We start from the raw sequence: 18,260 nt of genomic DNA, 5'->3' as shown, positions 1-18,260 counted from the left end.
CTGGGACATTTCCAGGGATCCACAGCTTCATGGGAATTCCATTCCACCCTCCCAGGAGGAAGAATCACAGAATCATGGGACGGTTTGGGATGGGAGGGACTGAAAATCCCTCTGGTTCTGTGGGCAGGGGCAGCTTCAGCATCCCAGGGAGCTCTGAGCTCCATCCAGCCTGGCCTGGGACATTTCCAGGGATCCACAGCTGCTCTGGGAATTCCATTCCACCCTCCCAGGAGGAAGGATCACAGAATCATGGGATGGTTTGGGATGGGAGGGACTGAAAATCCCTCTGGTTCTGTGGGCAGGGGCAGCTTCAGCATCCCAGGGAGCTCTGAGCTCCATCCAGCCTGGCCTGGGACATTTCCAGGGATCCACAGCTTCATGGGAATTCCATTCCACCCTCCCACGAGGAAGAATCACAGAATCATTGAATGGTTTGGGTTGGGAGGGACTTAAAGCTCACCCAAGGCCATGTGCAGGGACACCTTCACCATCCCAGGCTGCTCCCAGTCCTGCCCAGCCCTGGACACTTCCAGGGATCCAGGGGCAGCCACAGCTTCATGGGAATTCCATTCCAAGAATTGAACCCAAATTCCCCCCTCTTTCTTTGAACCAAATGCCATTTTGCTGTCAACACTTTGCCTGCTCATTTTCTCAGTCTTTTGTTTTGAGATCCCTGCAATCTCAAATTTTGGGGCTATTTTGGTTTTTTAGTGGAGATTTTAGGATTTTGTCCACCCATTTTTTGTGCAATTTCTAGGGGAGTTTTGTGTTTCTTAGTGTGAATTTTTGGGCATTTTTCTAGGTTTTCATGCTGATTTTTTTCTGGGATTTTTCCCTGATGCTTTTCCCAGCAATCCTTGGGATTTTGGCAGAGTTTAGGTGTTCTAGTACGGATTTCAGGAGTTTTTGGGCCATTGTCCTTGTGATTTTCAGGCTTTTTGGTCCGTTTTAAGTTGCATTTCCTCCAGATATTTTGCCCACTCACTTCCCCAGTTTTTTCCTCAGAAATTCCTGGAATCTCACTGGATTTTGGGGCCATTTTTGGTTTTTTAGTGCAGAGGTTAGGACTTTTTCTGGCCATTTTTTATGCAATTTCTGGGGGATTTTTGTGTTTCTTAGTGCGAGTTTTGAGGCATTTTTCTGGATTGTTAAGGCCGAATTTATCCTGGATTTTTCCTGATGTTTTTCCCAATAATGCTTGGAATTTTGACCTGTTTGGGGTGTTTCAGTGTCGATTTTGGGACTATTTCTGGCCATCTTCATATCGATTTTTAGGGGATTTTTGCGTCTCTTAGTGTGAATTTCTTAGGCTGAATTTCCCCTGGATTTTTCCTGATGCTTTTCCCAGCAATCCTTAAGATTTTCATAGATTTTAGGTGGTTTTGTACAGATTCCAGGAGGTTTTGGGCCATTTTTTGCACCATTTTAGGTGGATTTGGGCCATTTTAAGTTGCATTTCCTCCAGAAGTTTGCCCACCCATTTTTCCAGTTTTTCCCCTTAGAAATCCCTGGACACTCACTGGGTTTTGGGGCAGATATTTGGAGTTTTTCTGGCCATTTTTTGTGCAATTTCTTGTGTATTTTTGTGTTTCTCAGGGTGAATTTTAAAGGATTGTTCCTGTTTTTAAGGCTGGGTGTTTCCAGATGTTTTTCCCAATAACTCCTGGAATTCTGACAGCTTTGGGCTGTTCCAATGCAACTTTTGGGAATTTTTGGGGCATTTTCAGTTTCATTCTTAGGGGATTTTTCGTTCCTTAGTACAAATTTTCAGGAACTTTTCTGGTTTGTTAGGCTGAATTTCCCCTGGATTTTTCCTGATGCTTTCCTCATCAATCCTTAAGATTTTCATAGATTTTAGGTGGTTTTGTACAGATTCCAGGAGTTTTTGGGCCATTTTTTGCACTATTTTAGGTGGATTTGGGCCATTTTAAGTCGCATTTCTTCCAGAAGTTTGCCCACCCATTTTTCCAGTTTTTTCCATAGAAGTCCCTGGACACTCACTGGGTTTTGGGGCAGATATTAGGAGTTTTTCTGGCCATTTTTTGTGCAATTTCTTGTGGATTTTTGTGTTTCTCAGGGCGAATTTTAAAGGATTGTTCCTGTTTTTAAGGCTGAGTTTTTCCTGGGTGTTTCCAGATGTTTTTCCCAATAACTCCTGGAATTCTGACAGCTTTGGGGTGTTCCAGTGCAACTTTTGGGAATTTTCGGGGCATTTTCAGTTTGATTCTTAGGGGAATTTTCGTTCATTAGTGCGAATTTTCAGGAACTTTTCTGGTTTGTTAGGCTGAATTTTTCCTGATGCTTTCCCCATCAATCCCTGGGATTTTGGGCAGGGTTTAAGTGTCGTCCTGGCGATTTCAGGATTTTTTTTTTGGAGTACTTCCCGTGGGGGTGTTTGAGCGCGGGGGCGATCGCGCCCAACTTAACCCTTTGCTTTCCCCCCACCCCAGAGGCAGTGGGAGGGGACACCCCCCTGGCCAGGCAGCCCAGCCATGGAGGGGGGCGTGCAGCTGCTGAACCGGGACGGGCACAGCATCTCTCACAACTCCAAGCGCCACTACCACGACGCCTTCGTGTGCATGAACCGCATGCGGCAGCGGGGGCTGCTCTGCGACATCGTCCTGCACGTGGCCACCAAGGAGATCAAGGCCCACAAGGTGGTGCTGGCCTCCTGCAGCCCCTACTTCCACGCCATGTTCACAAGCAAGTAGAGTCCTCTCTTCCCCAGGGACAGGCTGGCAGCCCTTCCCCTCCCCGAGTGCCTGCCCTGCTCCTTTCGTGGGTCGCTGCTGTGAGCAGCACTGGGATGTTCCTCATTGCACTGCCTGAACCTGGTGTCACCCTGGTGTCACCCTGGTGTCACCCTGCTGCACAGGATCCTGTCCCTGTCCTGCAGACCTGGCCCCCAGTCCCTAGAGCCGGGCAGGAAGCCTCCCAAAAACGAACCACTTGTTCCAAGCATGGATAAATCCTCCATTTCACTCCCTTCCGTTATTTCCTTTGCCATCAGCTCCCTGCTCAGGAATCCTGGTGTCCCTCTTCCAGTCCTGGTCCCCAATCCCTAGAGCTTAGCAGGAAACCTCCCAGAAATGAACCAGCATGGATAAATCCTCCATTTCACTCCCCTTCCCAAATTCTCTTTGTCCACAGCTCCCTGCTCAGGAATCCTGGTGTCCCTCTTCCAGACCTGGCCCCCATTCCCTAGAGCTGGGAAGGAAACCTTCCAGAACTGAACCACTTGTTCCATGCATGGATAAATCCTCCATTTCACTCCCTTCCATTTTTCCTTTTGTCCACAGCTCCCTGCTCAGGAATCCTGGTGCCCTTTCCAGTCCTGGCCCCCATTCCCTAGAGCTGGGCAGGAAACCTCCCTGGGCTGTGGTGTGGATGTAGCTCATTCCATGCATGGATAAATCCTCCATTTCACTCCCTTCCATTATTCCCTTTGCCCACAGCTCCCTGCTCAGTATCCTGGTGCCTTTTCCAGTCCTGGTCCCCAATCCCTAGAGCTTAGCAGGAAACCTCCCAGAAATGAACCAGCATGGATAAATCCTACATTTCACTCCCTTCCATTATTCCCTTTGCCCACAGCTCCCTGCTCAGTATCCTGGTGTCCTTTCCAGTCCTGGTCCCCAGTCCCTAGAGCTGGGCAGGAAACCTTCCAGAAATGAACCACCTGTTTCCATGCATGGATAAATCCTCCATTTCACTCCCCTTCCCAAACTCCCTTTGTCCACAGCTCCCTGCTCAGGAATCCTGGTGCCCCTCTTCCAGACCTGGCCCCCAATCCCTAGAGCTGGGCAGGAAACCTCCCAAAAAAGAACCACTTGTTCCATGCATGGTTAAATCCTCCATTTCACTCCCCTTCCCAAATTCCCTCTGCCCACAGCTCCCTGCTCGGGAATCCTGGTGCCCTTTCCAGCCTGGTCCCCATTTCCTAGAGCTGGGCAGAAAATCCTCCCTGGGCTGTGGTGTGGAGGTGGATGCAGCTCATTCCTGTGGGGAAACAGCCCTGCTGGGGGTTTTTTGTTCATTTTTGGTGTCCTTTGCCCCAGATGAGATGAGTGAGAGCCGCCAGACCCATGTGACACTGCATGACATCGACCCCCAGGCCCTGGAGCAGCTGGTGCAGTATGCCTACACAGCTGAGATCGTGGTGGGAGAGGGGAATGTGCAGGTAGGAGCTTCTCCCCAAACCCCCTTCTCCACAAAGCCACTTTTGCCTCCTGGGTTCTCCTCTCTCCTCCTGCTCACACTGCCAGCTGTTCCTGTGCTGGCAGCTGCATCTGCCAGTGGTCAGGGAGTTAACTGCTTCCCTTCCCAGGGTGTTCCAGGTGTCCTTCCCATCTGTTCTTTACCTTCAAAACCAGGAGTGCTCTGTCCTTTCTGTGCTTCTGTGCCTGGAGGTGCTCTGGGACGAGGGTGAAAAATAATTTCCTTGCTGCAAACTCCCCTTTCCCCCCCTTCCTTCCCACTGTGCCAGACCCTCCTTCCTGCTGCCAGCCTGCTTCAGCTCAATGGTGTGAGGGATGCTTGCTGCAAGTTCCTGCTCAGCCAGCTCGACCCCTCCAACTGCCTGGGCATCCGGGGCTTTGCTGACACCCACTCCTGCAGCGACCTCCTCAAGTCTGCCCACAAGTACGTCCTCCAGCACTTCGTGGAGGTGTCCAAGACTGAGGAGTTCATGCTGCTGCCCCTCAAACAGGTGAGGCCCTGCTGGCACTGGGTGCAGCAAAGCTTTTCCTGCTCTGTCTGCGGGGGAAAAGCCCAAGGGATGTGCTGAGGGGATGTGGTTTGGCAGGGGTTGGACCCAGGGTCTGGGTTTTGGCCTCACTCTGGTCAGTCTGTGGGAAGAGCTCTGTCAGCAGGCTGAATCCCATGGGAAATGGGGGTAGGAGGGTAGGACAGGGGTAATTTTGGTCACTGCTGCTTGCCACGTGAGCTCTGAGCACCCTGCCCTGGCTCTGGGAGCACAGCCCAGGGAATAGGTGCTGGCTGCCCTGGGCACGTGGCTGGGGTGTTAAATCAGCTCAGCTAATATTTCCTGCTGGTCATCATGTGGTGCCAGTGTGAGCCCTGGGCACCAGCAATTCCCAGTCCTGGAATTGTGTCCCCCTCTGTGTGTCCCTCAGACTCCTCCTTCACCACTCCCAGGGCAGTGACAATCACACATCTCCCTCTGCTGCAGCTCTGCAGCCCTTGGCAGGTGAAGGGACAGTTTTGGGAGCAGCCAGGGACAAATGCCATATGGCAGGGACAGATGCCAGCAGGGCCACTGTCAGTGAGGGGAATGGTCAGGCATTAGCCACAGCAGGGGGAAAGAATGAGGGAGGATGGCCAGAGATGTCCCCACAAAGCTGCTTTTGGGGCACCCAGCACGTCCAGAGGCAGAGCTCTGCTGTTCCACTGAGCCCCGTGCTGGCAGCTGGGAATGTCTCCTCTCCTCCCAGCCCACACCAAGCTGCAGTGCCCTCCCCACCCACCCTGCAGGTGCTGGACCTCATCTCCAGCGACAGCCTCAACGTGCCCTCGGAGGAGGAGGTGTACAGGGCTGTGCTCAGCTGGGTCAAACACGACGTGGACAGCAGGAGACAGCACGTGCCCAGGGTGAGAGTGCTGGGGAGGGGCTGAGAGAGGGCTGGGAATGGGGAAGGAGTGCTGGGAATGGGGAAGGAGTGCTGGGAATGGGGAAGGAGTGCTGGGAATGGGGAAGGAGTGCTGGGAAGGGGGTCTGGTTCTGCCCCCATCTCTGAGTGCCTGGGCTGGGTGGGTATGTGGCTGGAGGTCCCTGTCCTGCCACTTGCAGTCCAGGTTGGAAAGGACCTTAAATCCCATTTCATTTCCCCCCTGCTGTGGGCAGGGCCACCTTCCACTATCCCAGGTTGCTCCCACTTGGCCTCAAACACTTCCAAGGATGGGGCAGCCCCAGGGCAACCTGTGCCAGGGCTCCACCACCCTCTGAGAGAAGAGTTCGTCCCTGATCTCTGAGCTCAGCCTGTCCCCTTTTAGTTTAACCCTGTCCCCATGTCCCAAGGCCTGCTCTGCTGTCCCCTTTCAGTATAACCCTGTCCCCTTTACTTTAACTCTTTCCCCTGCCCCAAGCCCTGTCTCTCCCTTTCACTTTAACCCTTTCCCCTGCCCAACCCCTCTCTCTCCCTTTACTTTTCCCCCTGCCCCAAGCCCTGTCTCTCCCTTTCCCTTTAACCCTTTCCCCTGCCCCAAGCCCTCTCTCTCCCTTTACTTTTCCCCCTGCCCCAAGCCCTGTCTCTCCCTTTCCCTTTAACCCTTTCCGCTGCCCAAGCCTCCGTCTCTCCCCAGCTGATGAAGTGCGTGCGGCTGCCGCTGCTGAGCCGCGATTTCCTGATGAGCCACGTGGACACGGAGCTGCTGGTGCGGCACCACTCGGAGTGCAAGGACCTGCTGATCGAGGCGCTCAAGTACCACCTGCTGCCCGAGCAGAGAGGGGTCCTGGGCAACAGCCGCACGCGGCCGCGGCGCTGCGAGGGGGCCAGCACCGTGCTCTTCGCCGTGGGTAGGGCTGAGCCCCCAGACCCAAATCTATCCTGGGTATTTGGGGTTCTAGTTACTGACACCGTGCTCCTCGCCAGCCCCAGACCCAAATCAGAGAGTAACAGACATGTCCTGGTTATTTGGGGTTCTAGTTACTGACACCGTGCTCTTTAGGGCTGAGCCCCCAGACCCAAATCAGAGAGTAACAGACATGTCCTGGTTATTTGGGGTTCTAGTTACTGACACCGTGCTCTTCACCATGGGTAGGGCTGAGCCCCCAGACCCAAATCACAGAATAACAGACATGTCCTGGTTATTTGGGGTTCTAGTTACTGACACCGTGCTCTTCACCGTGGGTAGGGCTGAGCCCCCAGACCCAAATCACAGAATAACAGACATGTCCTGGGTATTTGGGGTTATAGCTACTGACACCGTGCTCTTTAGGGCTGAGCCCCAGACCCAAATCTCAGCCCTGTCCTGGTTATTTGGGGTTCTAGTTACTGACACCGTGCTCCTCGCCAGCCCCCAGACCCAAATCACAGACATGTCCTGGGTATTTGGGGTTATAGTTATTGATACTGTGCTCTTCGCCGTGGGTAGGGCGGCGCCCCCAGACCAAATCATAGATATATCCTGGTTATTTGGGGTTACAGTTACTGACTCTTTATAGTTACTGTGCTCTTTTCCAGCCCCCAGACCCAAATCACAGAATAACAGATATATCCTGGTTATTTGGGGTTATAGTTACTGACACCGTGCTCTTTAGGGCTGAGCCCCCAGACCCAAATCACAGAATAACAGACATGTCCTGGTTATTTGGGGTTATGTTTGCTGATGCTGTGCTCTTTGCCAGTCCCCAGACCCAAATCACAGCCCTGTCCTGGGTATTTGGGGTTATAGTTACAGATTCTGTGCTCTTTGCCAGCCCCCAGACCCAAATCTCAGCCCTGTCCTGGGTATTTGGGGTTATAGTTACTGATGCTGTGCTCTTTGCTGTGGGTAGGGCTGCGCCCCCAGACCCAAATCCCCGCCATATATTGATTTTTCTGGGTTATATTTCCTGATACTGTGCTCTTTTCCAGCCCCCAGCCCCAAATCACAGCCCTGTCCTGGTTATTTGGGGTTATAGTTATTGATACTGTGCTCTTCGCCGTGGGTAGGGCTGAGCCCCCAGACCCAATTCATAGATATATCCTGGTTATTTGGGGTTATAGTTACTGATGCTATGCTCTTTGCCAGCCCCTAGACCCACATCTCAGATATATCCTGGTTATTTGGGGTTATAGTTACTGACTCTTTATAGTTATTGTGCTCTTTTCCAGCCCCCAGACCAAAATGTGAGCCCTGTCCTGGTTATTTGGGGTTATAGTTACTGACACTGTGCTCTTCACCATGGATAGGGCTGAGCCCCCAGACCCAAATCACAGAATAACAGATATATCCTGGGTATTTGGGGTTATAGTTACTGACACTGTGCTCTTTGCCAGCCCCCAGCCCCAAATCACAGACATGTCCTGGTTATTTGGGGTTATAGTTACTGACACTGTGCTCTTTGCCAGCCCCCAGCCCCAAATCACAGATATATCCTGGTTATTTGGGGTTATAGTTACTGACACTGTGCTCTTCGCCATGGGTAGGGCTGCGCCCCCAGACCCAAATCACAGACAATCCCAATTTTTCTGGATTATATTTCCTGATACTGGGCTCTTTGCCATCCCCCATACCCAAATCATGGCCTTATCCTGATTATTTGGGGCTGTGTTTGCTGATACTGGACCCTTTGCCACCCCCAGACCCAAATCACAGCCATATCCTGATTATTTGGGATTCTGTTTGCTGATACTGGGCTCGTCGCTGTGGGTAGGACTCTGCTGCCCCCAGACCCAAATCACAGCCCTATCCTGATTATTTAGGGTTGTGTTTGCTGACATTGTTCTCTTTGCCATCCCTCAACCCCAAATCCCAGCCCTATCCCAATTTTTCTGGGCTGTGTTTGCTGATACTGTGCTCTTTGCTGTGGGTAATGCCTGCCTCCCCCAGCCCCAAATCCCAACCATATCCTGACTTTTTTGGGTTATATTTGCTGATACTGTGCTCTTTGCCACCCCCAGCCCCAAATCCCAGCCATATCCTGACTTTTTTGGGTTATATTTGCTGATACTGTGCTCTTTGCCACCGCCAGCCCCAAATTCCAGCCATATCCTGACTTTTCTGGGCTATATTTGCTGATATATTGAGGAAAAGACTCTATAACTCATGAGAAACGAGAGTTATAAATTAGCTATGCATTTATTCAGTGCTGAGGTGCACAGGGATAATTCCTCCCAAAGCATGCACACCAAAACTTCAAATTGCTGCTCGGTTTATTCCCTAAAATCCTGGGATTGCACAATGCCTGATACATTTTCATATCCTAGCCCTGCCTAGTCCTGCCTACCTTCACTTTGTATTAAAGTGAACCAAAAATCCTTTTGTGCTTGTGCCTCCCCAGTTCAGGGATTGTTGGGGGTCTCTGGCAAACTCTTCATTGCACTTGAACTTTTTCAGCTTTGCCTCTGGAGCTGCATCTCATCTTTGCACGCATCTCAGCCTTTTGGGCACGTCCCAGGCTTTGAGCTTGCTGGTTGAAGGTTTTGGATTTATCACCGGGCACCTTGTTTGCGAGTTCTGGCCTCGTTCATCCCAAACCATCTGCCCCTCCTCCCGATTTCTGCCGGCACGGGGAGCGCCACAGGGGGATTTGGCTTTTTGAGGAGCCGCCCTTTCCTCCTGTCTCACAGCTCCCTCTGCCCTCCCCGAGCAGGTGGAGGGAGCCTGTTTGCCATCCACGGCGACTGCGAGGCGTACGACACGCGCACGGACCGCTGGCACATGGTGGCCTCCATGTCCACCCGCCGGGCCCGCGTGGGCGTGGCGGCCATCGGCAACAAGCTGTACGCCGTGGGAGGGTAAGGAGGTGCCAGGAAGGGCAGGAGCTGCTCTTTGGAATGGAGAGTGCCACCCCCCTCCCCCCAAATTGGTGTAGTTCTGAAGTTAAGCGGCTCTGTGACAGTTCTTTGCTAGGAAAATTAAACTAGAAATGCAGTATTACACAGAACAATCCCAACCCTGCCAGAGTCAGAATCCAAGCTGACACCCGTCAGTCAGTCAGGGTGTTGGCACAGTCCCATTCAATGGTGGCTGCATCCTCCTGCAGGGGCAGATGTGGTTCAGCTGGAGCAGTGCTCCTGGAGAAGGTGCAGTTTCCTCTGAAGCTCCAGGGATGATGTGGAAAGGTCTGGCTTTCCTCTGGAATCCAGTGGAAAGAAGGTTCCTTGGTGTCCCAAATCTCAGTTTTTATCTGGTAGGAAAGGCTTGGCTGCTCCCCTGGCTGGAGCATCTCCCAGTGGGATGATGGAATTTTATCAGTCATGCCCTGGGACTCAGTGGCCATGAACAGGAGATATCTCCTGGAGGGAGGATGGGCTGTGGGAAGATAAAGATGATTGCCCAGCTGGTTTAAAGATGGCCCATGAGCAGATAATGTGTGCCAGGAGATCAGGGGCACTGCCCCAGCTGGGTTAACAGATGGGACAGAATTCACATTTCTGGCCACATCCTGTATTGCAGCCCAAGACACCATGGAAAAGCCTTTTCCTTCCCTGTGCTGTTTGGGCTTGCTCTGCCTCCTGGGCTGGGGTGTTTCCCTCCTGTTTCCTTTAGAACCCCAGACTGGTTTGGGTTGGAAGCTTAAATCTCATCTCATCCCACCCCCTGTCATGGGCAGGGACACCTCCCAACATCCCAGTTTGCTCCTGGACGCTTCCAGGGCTCCACAGCTTCTCTCTGAGCAGCCTCTTGTCCCCTTCTCTCCCTGCAGCTACGATGGGACCTCTGACCTGGCCACAGTGGAGTCCTACGACCCTGTCACCAACTGCTGGCAGCCCGAGGTGTCCATGGGCACCAGGAGGAGCTGCCTGGGCGTGGCAGCCCTTCATGGGCTCCTCTATGCTGCTGGGGGCTACGACGGGGCCTCGTGCCTCAACAGGTGGGGATTGCCCTGCAAGCACTGTCCCTGGGGCTGGCAGCCCGTGGGAAGGTGTTTGGCAGCTCAGCTCCTTCTTCCAGTGGAAAATCCCCTCACTTTGTAGCCCTCAACAGAGCCCAGCCTGTGTCAGGTCCTCCCTCCATGTCTATGCCCATCTCCCTTGGGAATGTCCCAGAGCTGTCACCTGGGCTTTTCAGTGTCCCAGAGCTGCCACCTGGGCTTTTCAGTGTCCCAGAACTGTCACCTGGGCTTTTCAGTGTCCCATCTTTATTCCCAGTGTCCCAGAGCTGCCACCTGGGCTTTTCAGTGTCCCATCTTTATTCCCAGTGTCCCAGAGCTGTCACCTGGGCTTTCCCATGTCCCCCCTCTGCCCCAGTGTCCCAGAGCTGTGACCTGGGCTTTTCCAGTGTCCCAGAGCTGTGACCTGGGCTTTCCCATGTCCCCCCTCTGTCCCTGTGTCCCAGAGCTGTCACCTGGGCTTTTCCAGTGCCCCTCCCTCTGTCCCTGTGTCCCAGAGCTGTGACCTGGGCTTTTCCAGTGCCCCTCCCTCTGTCCCTGTGTCCCAGAGCTGTGACCTGGGCTTTTCAGTGTCCCAGAGCTGTCACCTGGGCTTTCCCATGTCCCCCCTCTGCCCCAGTGTCCCAGAGCTGTGACCTGGGCTTTTCACTGTCCCACCTTTATTCCCTGTGTCCCAGAGCTGTCACCTGGGCTTTTCAGTGTCGCAGAGCTGTGACCTGGCTCTCCCATGCCCCCCTCTGTGTCCCTGCAGTGCAGAGAGGTACGACCCCCTGACAGGCACCTGGACCTCCATCGCTGCCATGAGCACCCGCAGGCGCTACGTGCGCGTGGCCACGCTCGGTGGGTGCTGGGGGCCTGGGGGGTGCTGGGGGGTCCTGGGGGGTCCTGGGGGGCTGGGGGGTCCTGGCCAGCCTCTGCTGCACTGCTGGGGCTTCCTTCTGCTGCTGTGCCCCAGTTCTGCCCCTGTGCCACGCCCTGATGTGCTCCCGTCTCAGCCTCCCTGATAACGGGTTTGGAGCCACAGACTGTTCCCTTCTGATCTGTGGGGATGCCCTGTGCCTGACCAGTCCTTCACTGAAGGACAATCCTCTCAGTGATGGATCTCCCTGGGGAGGTTTCCCTCCTGTCCCCGTGTCCCCGTGCCTGTCCCCTGCCCTGCTCTCTGCTGTCAGCTCTGGCTGCTGACCCAGAGCTCCCTCCCCTCCATCCCAGCTCCTCCTGAGCCTGCCACAGCCGGTCCTGGCACTCCCCTGCTCCAGCCTGCTCCTCTAAAAATACCCCGGGGCTGCTCCACGAGGAGGAGCTCAAGGAGCAGCAGCAGGAGGAGCTCTCTGGAAGCTTTGCTGAGGAGCTGCCTGATGAGCATTTCCCAGCACTGCTGAAAGGGGAGGGAGCTGGGCTGGCAGGGAGGCTCAGCCTGGACCTGTGTTGGCACCTGTGACTTTTTGGGAGGCTGTGGTGGGACAGGGACGTGTCTTTAGCTGATCCCTGTGCTTCTGTGGCTGTCTTTGCAGAAGGCAACCTCTATGCAGTCGGGGGCTACGACAGCTCGTCGCACTTGGCCACGGTGGAGAAGTATGAGCCCCAGGTAAATCCGGGAGATTTGGGTGATTTTCTGCCTCTCCTCTCCTCAGGGGTGCCTGGGAGGCTTTAACTCACCCTGCATGGCTGTGAGGTGCAGAGGGAGCAGCAGGGACAGGGGGCAATCCTGAGCAAAGTGACCCAAAGCTGCTCTGTGAGGTTTGGGCCACCAGAACACCCTTTGTCCCCAGTGCCTGCAGGAAGGCTGTTAGCCATTTCAGGTCATGATTTCACTATAATTTATTTGCCTTTAAAGAAAGAGTACTTTGATGGGGCCTTGCAAAACTCAGAAGATTTGCAAATTGCATTGTTGAATTTTTCGGGTGTCTGTTCTATTCATTTTCCAAGTCATAAGCTGTTGCAAGCAAAGTTAAGTTTTAAAGAAAAGCCAATTTTAGGTGAAGTGCCCCTGGAAGCTGTCACTGCGTTTACTGATGGTTCAGGAAGAACACACAAATCAGTAATCACATGGCAAAAACTAGAAAACCAAGGAATGTGAGTCTGATATCCAGACAGTGGAAGGTTCACTCCAGGCTGTGGAATTGGCAGCTGTTGTTAGAGCATTTCAGCTTTTCTCAGAACCTTTTAATTTGATCACAGATTCTGCATATGTAGCTAACATGGTCCATGGCCTGAGCTGTTCCCAGCTCCCAGCTGAGCTGCTGCACACCCAGGCTGGGAGTGTGGCAGGCTGGGGACACAGGGACACAGCTCTGCTCCAGCAGGATCCAAGGGAAGGTCCTGGAGGCTTTTCCTGAGCTGCAAAGGCCCAGCTGCACTCACACAGACTGGAAATAATTCAGCTGGGACACAACTGGGGTCTGGCACGGGCATCTCTGTGCCCCTGGGGTGCTCCCCAGAGCAGGGAGGAAAGAGTTCAGGTCCCCCAGGGGTGTTTGCATGGCAGGAGCTGTGTGGTGAGAGCAGGACTGACCTGCCAGGGGATGCCCTGTGGGTGCTGAGGGGTTCCCTGTGCCCAGATCAACAGCTGGAGCCCCATTGCCAACATGCTGAGCCGCCGCAGCAGCGCGGGCGTGGCCGTGCTCGAGGGGATGCTCTACGTGGCCGGGGGCAACGATGGCACCAGCTGCCTGAACTCTGTGGAGCGTTACAACCCCAAATCCAACAGCTGGGAGAGCGTGGCCCCCATGAACATCCGCAGGTGAGGGGGGCTGGGCCCTTCTGCAGCCATAAACCAGGAATCACCAGGGGGTTGGGATCTGTGGCTGCCTCACCACGATCCTGCTGGGCTCAGAGGGGCGGAGGGAGTGCCAGAGGGCACACTGGGGGTTCTGCACAGGGATTGATCCTTGTTTGGGTGGACAGGAACCACCTGGGGCTGAGCTGGGTGAGCCCACGGAGAGGCTGCTGGGCTGTGGGGGGAATTCAGGCTTGCACGTCCAGGGTTTTGGGGTCAGAGGGTTTGGTATTTGATGAAGTTTGGTATTTGATAAGGTTTGGTATTAGATAAAGTTTGGTATTAGATAAGGTTTGATAATTCATAAGGTTTGGTATTTGACGAAGTTTGGTATTTGATAAGGTTTGGTATCATAGAAGGTTTGGTATTAGATAAAGTTTGGTATTAGATGAGGTTTGGTATTTGATAAGGTTTGATATTAGATAAAGTTTGGTATTTGATGAAGTTTGGTATTAGATTAGGTTTGGTATTAGATAAAATTTGGTATTTGACAAGGTGTGGTGGTATTTAATGAAGTTAGATATTAGATGAGGTTTGGTATTAGATGAAGTTTGGTATTTGACGAAGTTTGGTATTAGATAAGGTTTGGTATTAGATAAGGTTTGGTGTTAGATAAGGTTTGGTATTAGATAATGTTTGGTATTTAATGAGCATTGGTGTTGGATGAGGTTTGTATTAGATAAGGTTTGGTATTAGATAAGGTTTGATATTTGATGAGGTTTGGTATTTCATGAGGTTTGGTATCTGATAAAGTTTTGTATTTGATGAGATTTGGCATTAGATGAGGTTTGGTATTTGATGAACATTGGTGTTTGATGAGGTTTTGGTGTTGGATAAGGTTTGGTATTTGATGAACATTGGTGTTTGATGAGGTTTGGCATTAGATGAGGTTTGGTATTCGATGCACATTGGTGTTTGATGAGGTGTCAGAGTGTCAGGTCTATGTCTCTGCCCCGTGTGTGCCCCACAGTTGATTCCCGGGCTGTTTCGGGTGCTGCAGCTCCCCCAGCCCCAGCCTCAGCCGCGCTCTCTGCCCGTCCCCGCAGGAGCACGCACGACCTGGTGGCCATGGACGGCTGGCTCTATGCCGTGGGGGGCAACGACGGCAGCTCCAGCCTCAACTCCATCGAGAAGTACAACCCCCGCACCAACAAGTGGGTGGCGGCCTCGTGCATGTTCACCCGCCGCAGCAGCGTGGGGGTGGCCGTGCTGGAGCTCCTCAACTTCCCCCCGCCCTCCTCGCCCACCCTCTCGGTGTCCTCCACCAGCCTTTGACAGCGAGCCCGGCCGGGCCCCAGCGCCGGGGGACAGCGCGGGCAGCTGAGCGGGGAGCGCGGGGACCGCGGAGGGTGCGGAGGGTGCGGAGCCCACAGAGCCCATGGGGGGTGCGGAGCCCACAGAGCCTGCTGCAAAGGGTGCAGAGACTGCGGAGGGTGCAGAGCCCATGGAGGGTGCAGAGCCCACAGAGCCTGCTGCAGAGGGTACAGAGACTGCAAAGGATACAGAGACTGCGGAGGGTACAGAGCCCATGGAGGGTGCAGAGCCTGCTGCAAAGGGTACAGAGACTGCAAAGGGTGCAGAGACTGCAAAGGGTACAGAGCCCACTGCAGAGCCTACAGACTGTACAGACCCCACAGAGCCCATGGAGGGTGCAGAGCCTACTGCAGAGGGTGCAGAGACTGTGGAGGGTGCGGGGACTGCGGAGGGTGCAGAGACTACAGACCCCATAGACCCCACAGAGACTACAGACCCCATAGACCCCACGGACCCCACAGAGCCTGCAAAGCCTATAGAGGGTGCAGAGCCTACAGACCCCACAGAGCCTACAGACCCCATAGAGCCTGCAGACCCCACAGAGCCTGCAGACCCTACAGACCCTACAGACTGTACAGACCCTACAGACCCCACAGAGCCTGCAGACCCTACAGACCCCACAGAGCCTGCAGACCCCACAGATCCCACAGACCCTACAGAGCCCACAGACCCCACAGACCCTACAGACCCCGCAGATCCCACAGACCCTACAGACCTTACAGACCCACCCTACAGACCCCACAGACCTTACAGACCCTACAGACCCTACAGACCCTACAGAGCCCACAGACCCTACAGAGCCCACAGACCTTACAGACCCTACAGACCCCACAGACCCTACAGACCCCACAGATCCTACAGACCCTACAAACCCTACAGACCCCACAGACCCTACAGACCTTACAGACCCTACAGACCCCACAGACCCCACAGATCCTACAGACCCTACAAACCCTACAGACCCCATCCCAGCCCTCCTGGGTGGCTCTGGGGACACCTATGGGGACACCAACTGTGCTTCCAGCGCTGGCCCTTCCCAGAGCGGGCTCTGCCTCTGGCCAGGCTCATCCAGCACCCCCAAAAATCTCCTTTGGGGCAGGGGGAACCCCAACCATTGATTGCTGCTTTGGGATTTCCCCGGCCCGGGCGCCACCCTGCTCTCTGTGGGGTTGCCAGGCTCCAGGAGCTGTGGTGGCCCTGGGGACACACCCGAATGTCCCAGCTCAGCCCGGGCTGTGCATCTCTGATCCCGTAACCGCAGCTGCGGCACGGGCGGGTCACGGAGCCGGGCACACGCCCTCACCCCCCTGGCCACTGAGGTGCCACTGCTGGCGAGTGGCCGGTGGCCCGGGGACCCGGTGCCATCGCTGGCTGGGACTCTGGGACAGACAGTTTGCTGCTCCCCTCTCTGCAAAGCTGAGTTTGTGGGAAGGAATCGGTTCTTCAGCCTTCTGAAGGAGGAGGATTGCCTGGCATTACTTTGTTGGGTATTAATTTTTTTTATTTGCCTTTTTTTTTTATTTGAACACTGATATGACTTCACATCCCTTTATTTTTTACTATTCCCCCCCATCCCCTCTGCCCTCCAGGCAGCAGAAGGGATGCAGCTCCTTTTCTCATTACTTGAGGAGATGATTCCTGAGCCCTGGAAGAAGTTCTCTCTGCGTGGGTGGGGTGTGTGAATGTGTGGGGAGGGACCATCCCCAATTAGCGACTCCTGGCAATGAAACCACCGCTGGAAGGAGCTAAAGGCTGGATAAATGACCGCTGTAAGGCCAGTCCTTGCAGCCCTTACAGGTGTTTTCAGGGTGTGCTGAGGCACAGATCAGCTGCTCTCCACCCACAGAGGAGCGACTCAACCACTGGTACCTCAATCGTGTTCAAATGTAGCATTGGAAATCTGCTCCAGCTCTTTGCAATTCGTTCCTTTCTCCTTTTTCCCCCCCTCTTTGCTCCCCAGTTCTCACTCACAGAGCTCAGATTTCACTCCTGTGGTACTTGTGACTGAATTTTTGAGTAGCAACACATTTCTCCTTTTTTTAGGGGGGTGAAAGAAGAGTTTAAAATGAGACAGGGGCTCCCCAACTTTCAGATTTGTTTCTTGGCAGTCTGATTCTCCCTGGACAGGTGCCTGCAGGTTTTCCAAGCCCACTCACAGTGCCTCACACCTGGAATTCCCAGCAGCTTCTGGAAACCAGGCTGCCTGCCCCTCTGGCCTCTCCCAGGGACAGCCTGAGCCTCTCAGGCTGAGGAGGTTTCTTTGGCTTTTGGAACAGGCTCTAAATGTCCTTATTGTCCCCTTCTCGCTGCCCCAGCCTGTCACAGCTCAGCAGCTCTCCCATTTCCCTGTCCTGCAGAGGACCCTGCAAGTGTCCAGGCTCTGCAGTTCTCTCCTGCCCCAGGAAGGTCGGAGGAATCTGCTGTGTTCAAAGAAATGCTGAAATCAGTGAGACCTGCTCTGCTTTGTGCTCTCCACCCTCTCCATCCCATTCCTGTGACCAACATCAGGATTTCCCTCTCCTGCTGGGCTCACATCGGGGTGTCCCTGGGTTTGGGGTCCCCTTTGGAGGAGGATCAGCCCAACAGCCCCACGGGGAGGTGGAAGGGGCTCAGGAGGAGCCAGGAATGGAGAGCAGAGCCCAGGCAGGAGGTGTTGAGGAGGAGAGAGGGAATTTCAAACTGGGAATGCAGAGGGAAGAGGGAGCTGTGCCTTGGAAGCAAAACTGAGGGAAGGGAGAAATGCAGCAGCTGAGAGGAGAATTTTGGTGCCACGTGCCCCTGGCCTCCCTTCAGCAGTGTGAAAATCCTGTGTGGTGCTGTCCTGCAGCAGGGACAGGGGCAGGGGACTCCTGAGCAGCATCCCCTGATCCTGAGCCGTGGATCCAGCCAGGAGCAGCCTCTGCTCTCTGCTGCCCCAACTATGCAGGTGCCCGAGGGAGGAGAAGGAAAGGGCAAAACAACTCCCCCAAAAACTCCCCCAGCGTGTCCTGGGGGTCCCAAAGCCCCGACCCACACTGTGTGGACACGAGGTGTCAGCGCCTGCCCTGGAGCTTGTGCCAGGGTGGGATTTGCTCCTGGTGCTGCACGTCCCCTCTGAGCAGGAGCAGAGCTCGGAGGGGACGAGTGTCTGTGTCTGTCTGTCTGTCTGTCTGTGCGTAGCAACCCCTGTCTGGGGGGAGGAGAACAACCCCGTGTGGCTTCCCTGCCAGTGTTAGTCTCACCCGAGGTGTTTTTTGTCTGAATTCCCAGCCTGGGGATTTCCCAGCAGGAACCCTGCCCTGCCCTGGGGCAGAACCGTCCTTGGCCTCCCTGCTGGGCACACACTGCTCCAGATCCATGTCCAAGCGTCGTCACTTTGATTTCTCTGTCATTTATTTATGTGGAACTCCGTTCCTCTGAAATTTTTTGCACTACATGGGACTGGGGAGGGGATCCAAGCAATAGAAGCCAAGGTGTACAATAAATAAAGACATTTTCTTGGATAATGGATCCTGCCTCGTGCCTCCTTCACTCTCCCTTCCCTGGCTGCTCCCAGGGGAGGGTTTGGGACCCCCAGGGCAGAGCTTGGACCCCTCTGCATCCCCCTGAGCAGCCAGGGGAGCTCCAGGCTGT

General features: G+C 54.2%; 1 protein-coding gene across 2 annotated transcripts; it reads left to right on the top strand.

Annotated features, from left to right (window-relative positions):
• Positions 1 to 2,492: 2,492 nt before the first annotated feature.
• KLHL17 (kelch like family member 17) lies at positions 2,493 to 14,609 on the top strand. Of its 2 annotated transcripts, none has more exons than XM_056508161.1 (11): positions 2,493 to 2,703; positions 4,056 to 4,177; positions 4,484 to 4,705; positions 5,491 to 5,607; positions 6,319 to 6,532; positions 9,314 to 9,458; positions 10,370 to 10,537; positions 11,307 to 11,395; positions 12,070 to 12,143; positions 13,117 to 13,298; positions 14,381 to 14,609. In XM_056508161.1, the coding sequence occupies exons 1-11, from the start codon at positions 2,493 to 2,495 to the stop codon at positions 14,607 to 14,609; spliced, it is 1,773 nt and encodes a 590-aa protein (XP_056364136.1). The 2 variants fall into 2 exon arrangements, with proteins under 2 accessions (XP_056364136.1, XP_056364135.1); XM_056508160.1 differs by having other exon boundaries at positions 2,543 to 2,657.
• Positions 14,610 to 18,260: the final 3,651 nt, after the last annotated feature.

Source organism: Oenanthe melanoleuca, chromosome 21 (assembly GCF_029582105.1).
Source record: "Oenanthe melanoleuca isolate GR-GAL-2019-014 chromosome 21, OMel1.0, whole genome shotgun sequence".
NCBI lineage: Eukaryota > Metazoa > Chordata > Aves > Passeriformes > Muscicapidae > Oenanthe > Oenanthe melanoleuca.
The sequence above is the reverse complement of the archived record's forward strand: the minus strand, read 5'-3'. Positions and strand labels throughout refer to the sequence as shown.

What these genes read in the sequence shown, in the direction of transcription:
- KLHL17 (XM_056508161.1), top strand. Translation starts at nt 2,493, where the DNA reads ATGGAGGGGGGCGTGCAGCTGCTGAACCGGGACGGGCACAGCATCTCT. An exon ending in CTTCCACGCCATGTTCACAA is followed by an intron (nt 2,704 to 4,055) that starts GCAAGTAGAGTC and finishes CCTTTGCCCCAG; the next exon opens with ATGAGATGAGTGAGAGCCGC. An exon ending in GGGGCCTCGTGCCTCAACAG is followed by an intron (nt 10,538 to 11,306) that starts GTGGGGATTGCC and finishes GTGTCCCTGCAG; the next exon opens with TGCAGAGAGGTACGACCCCC.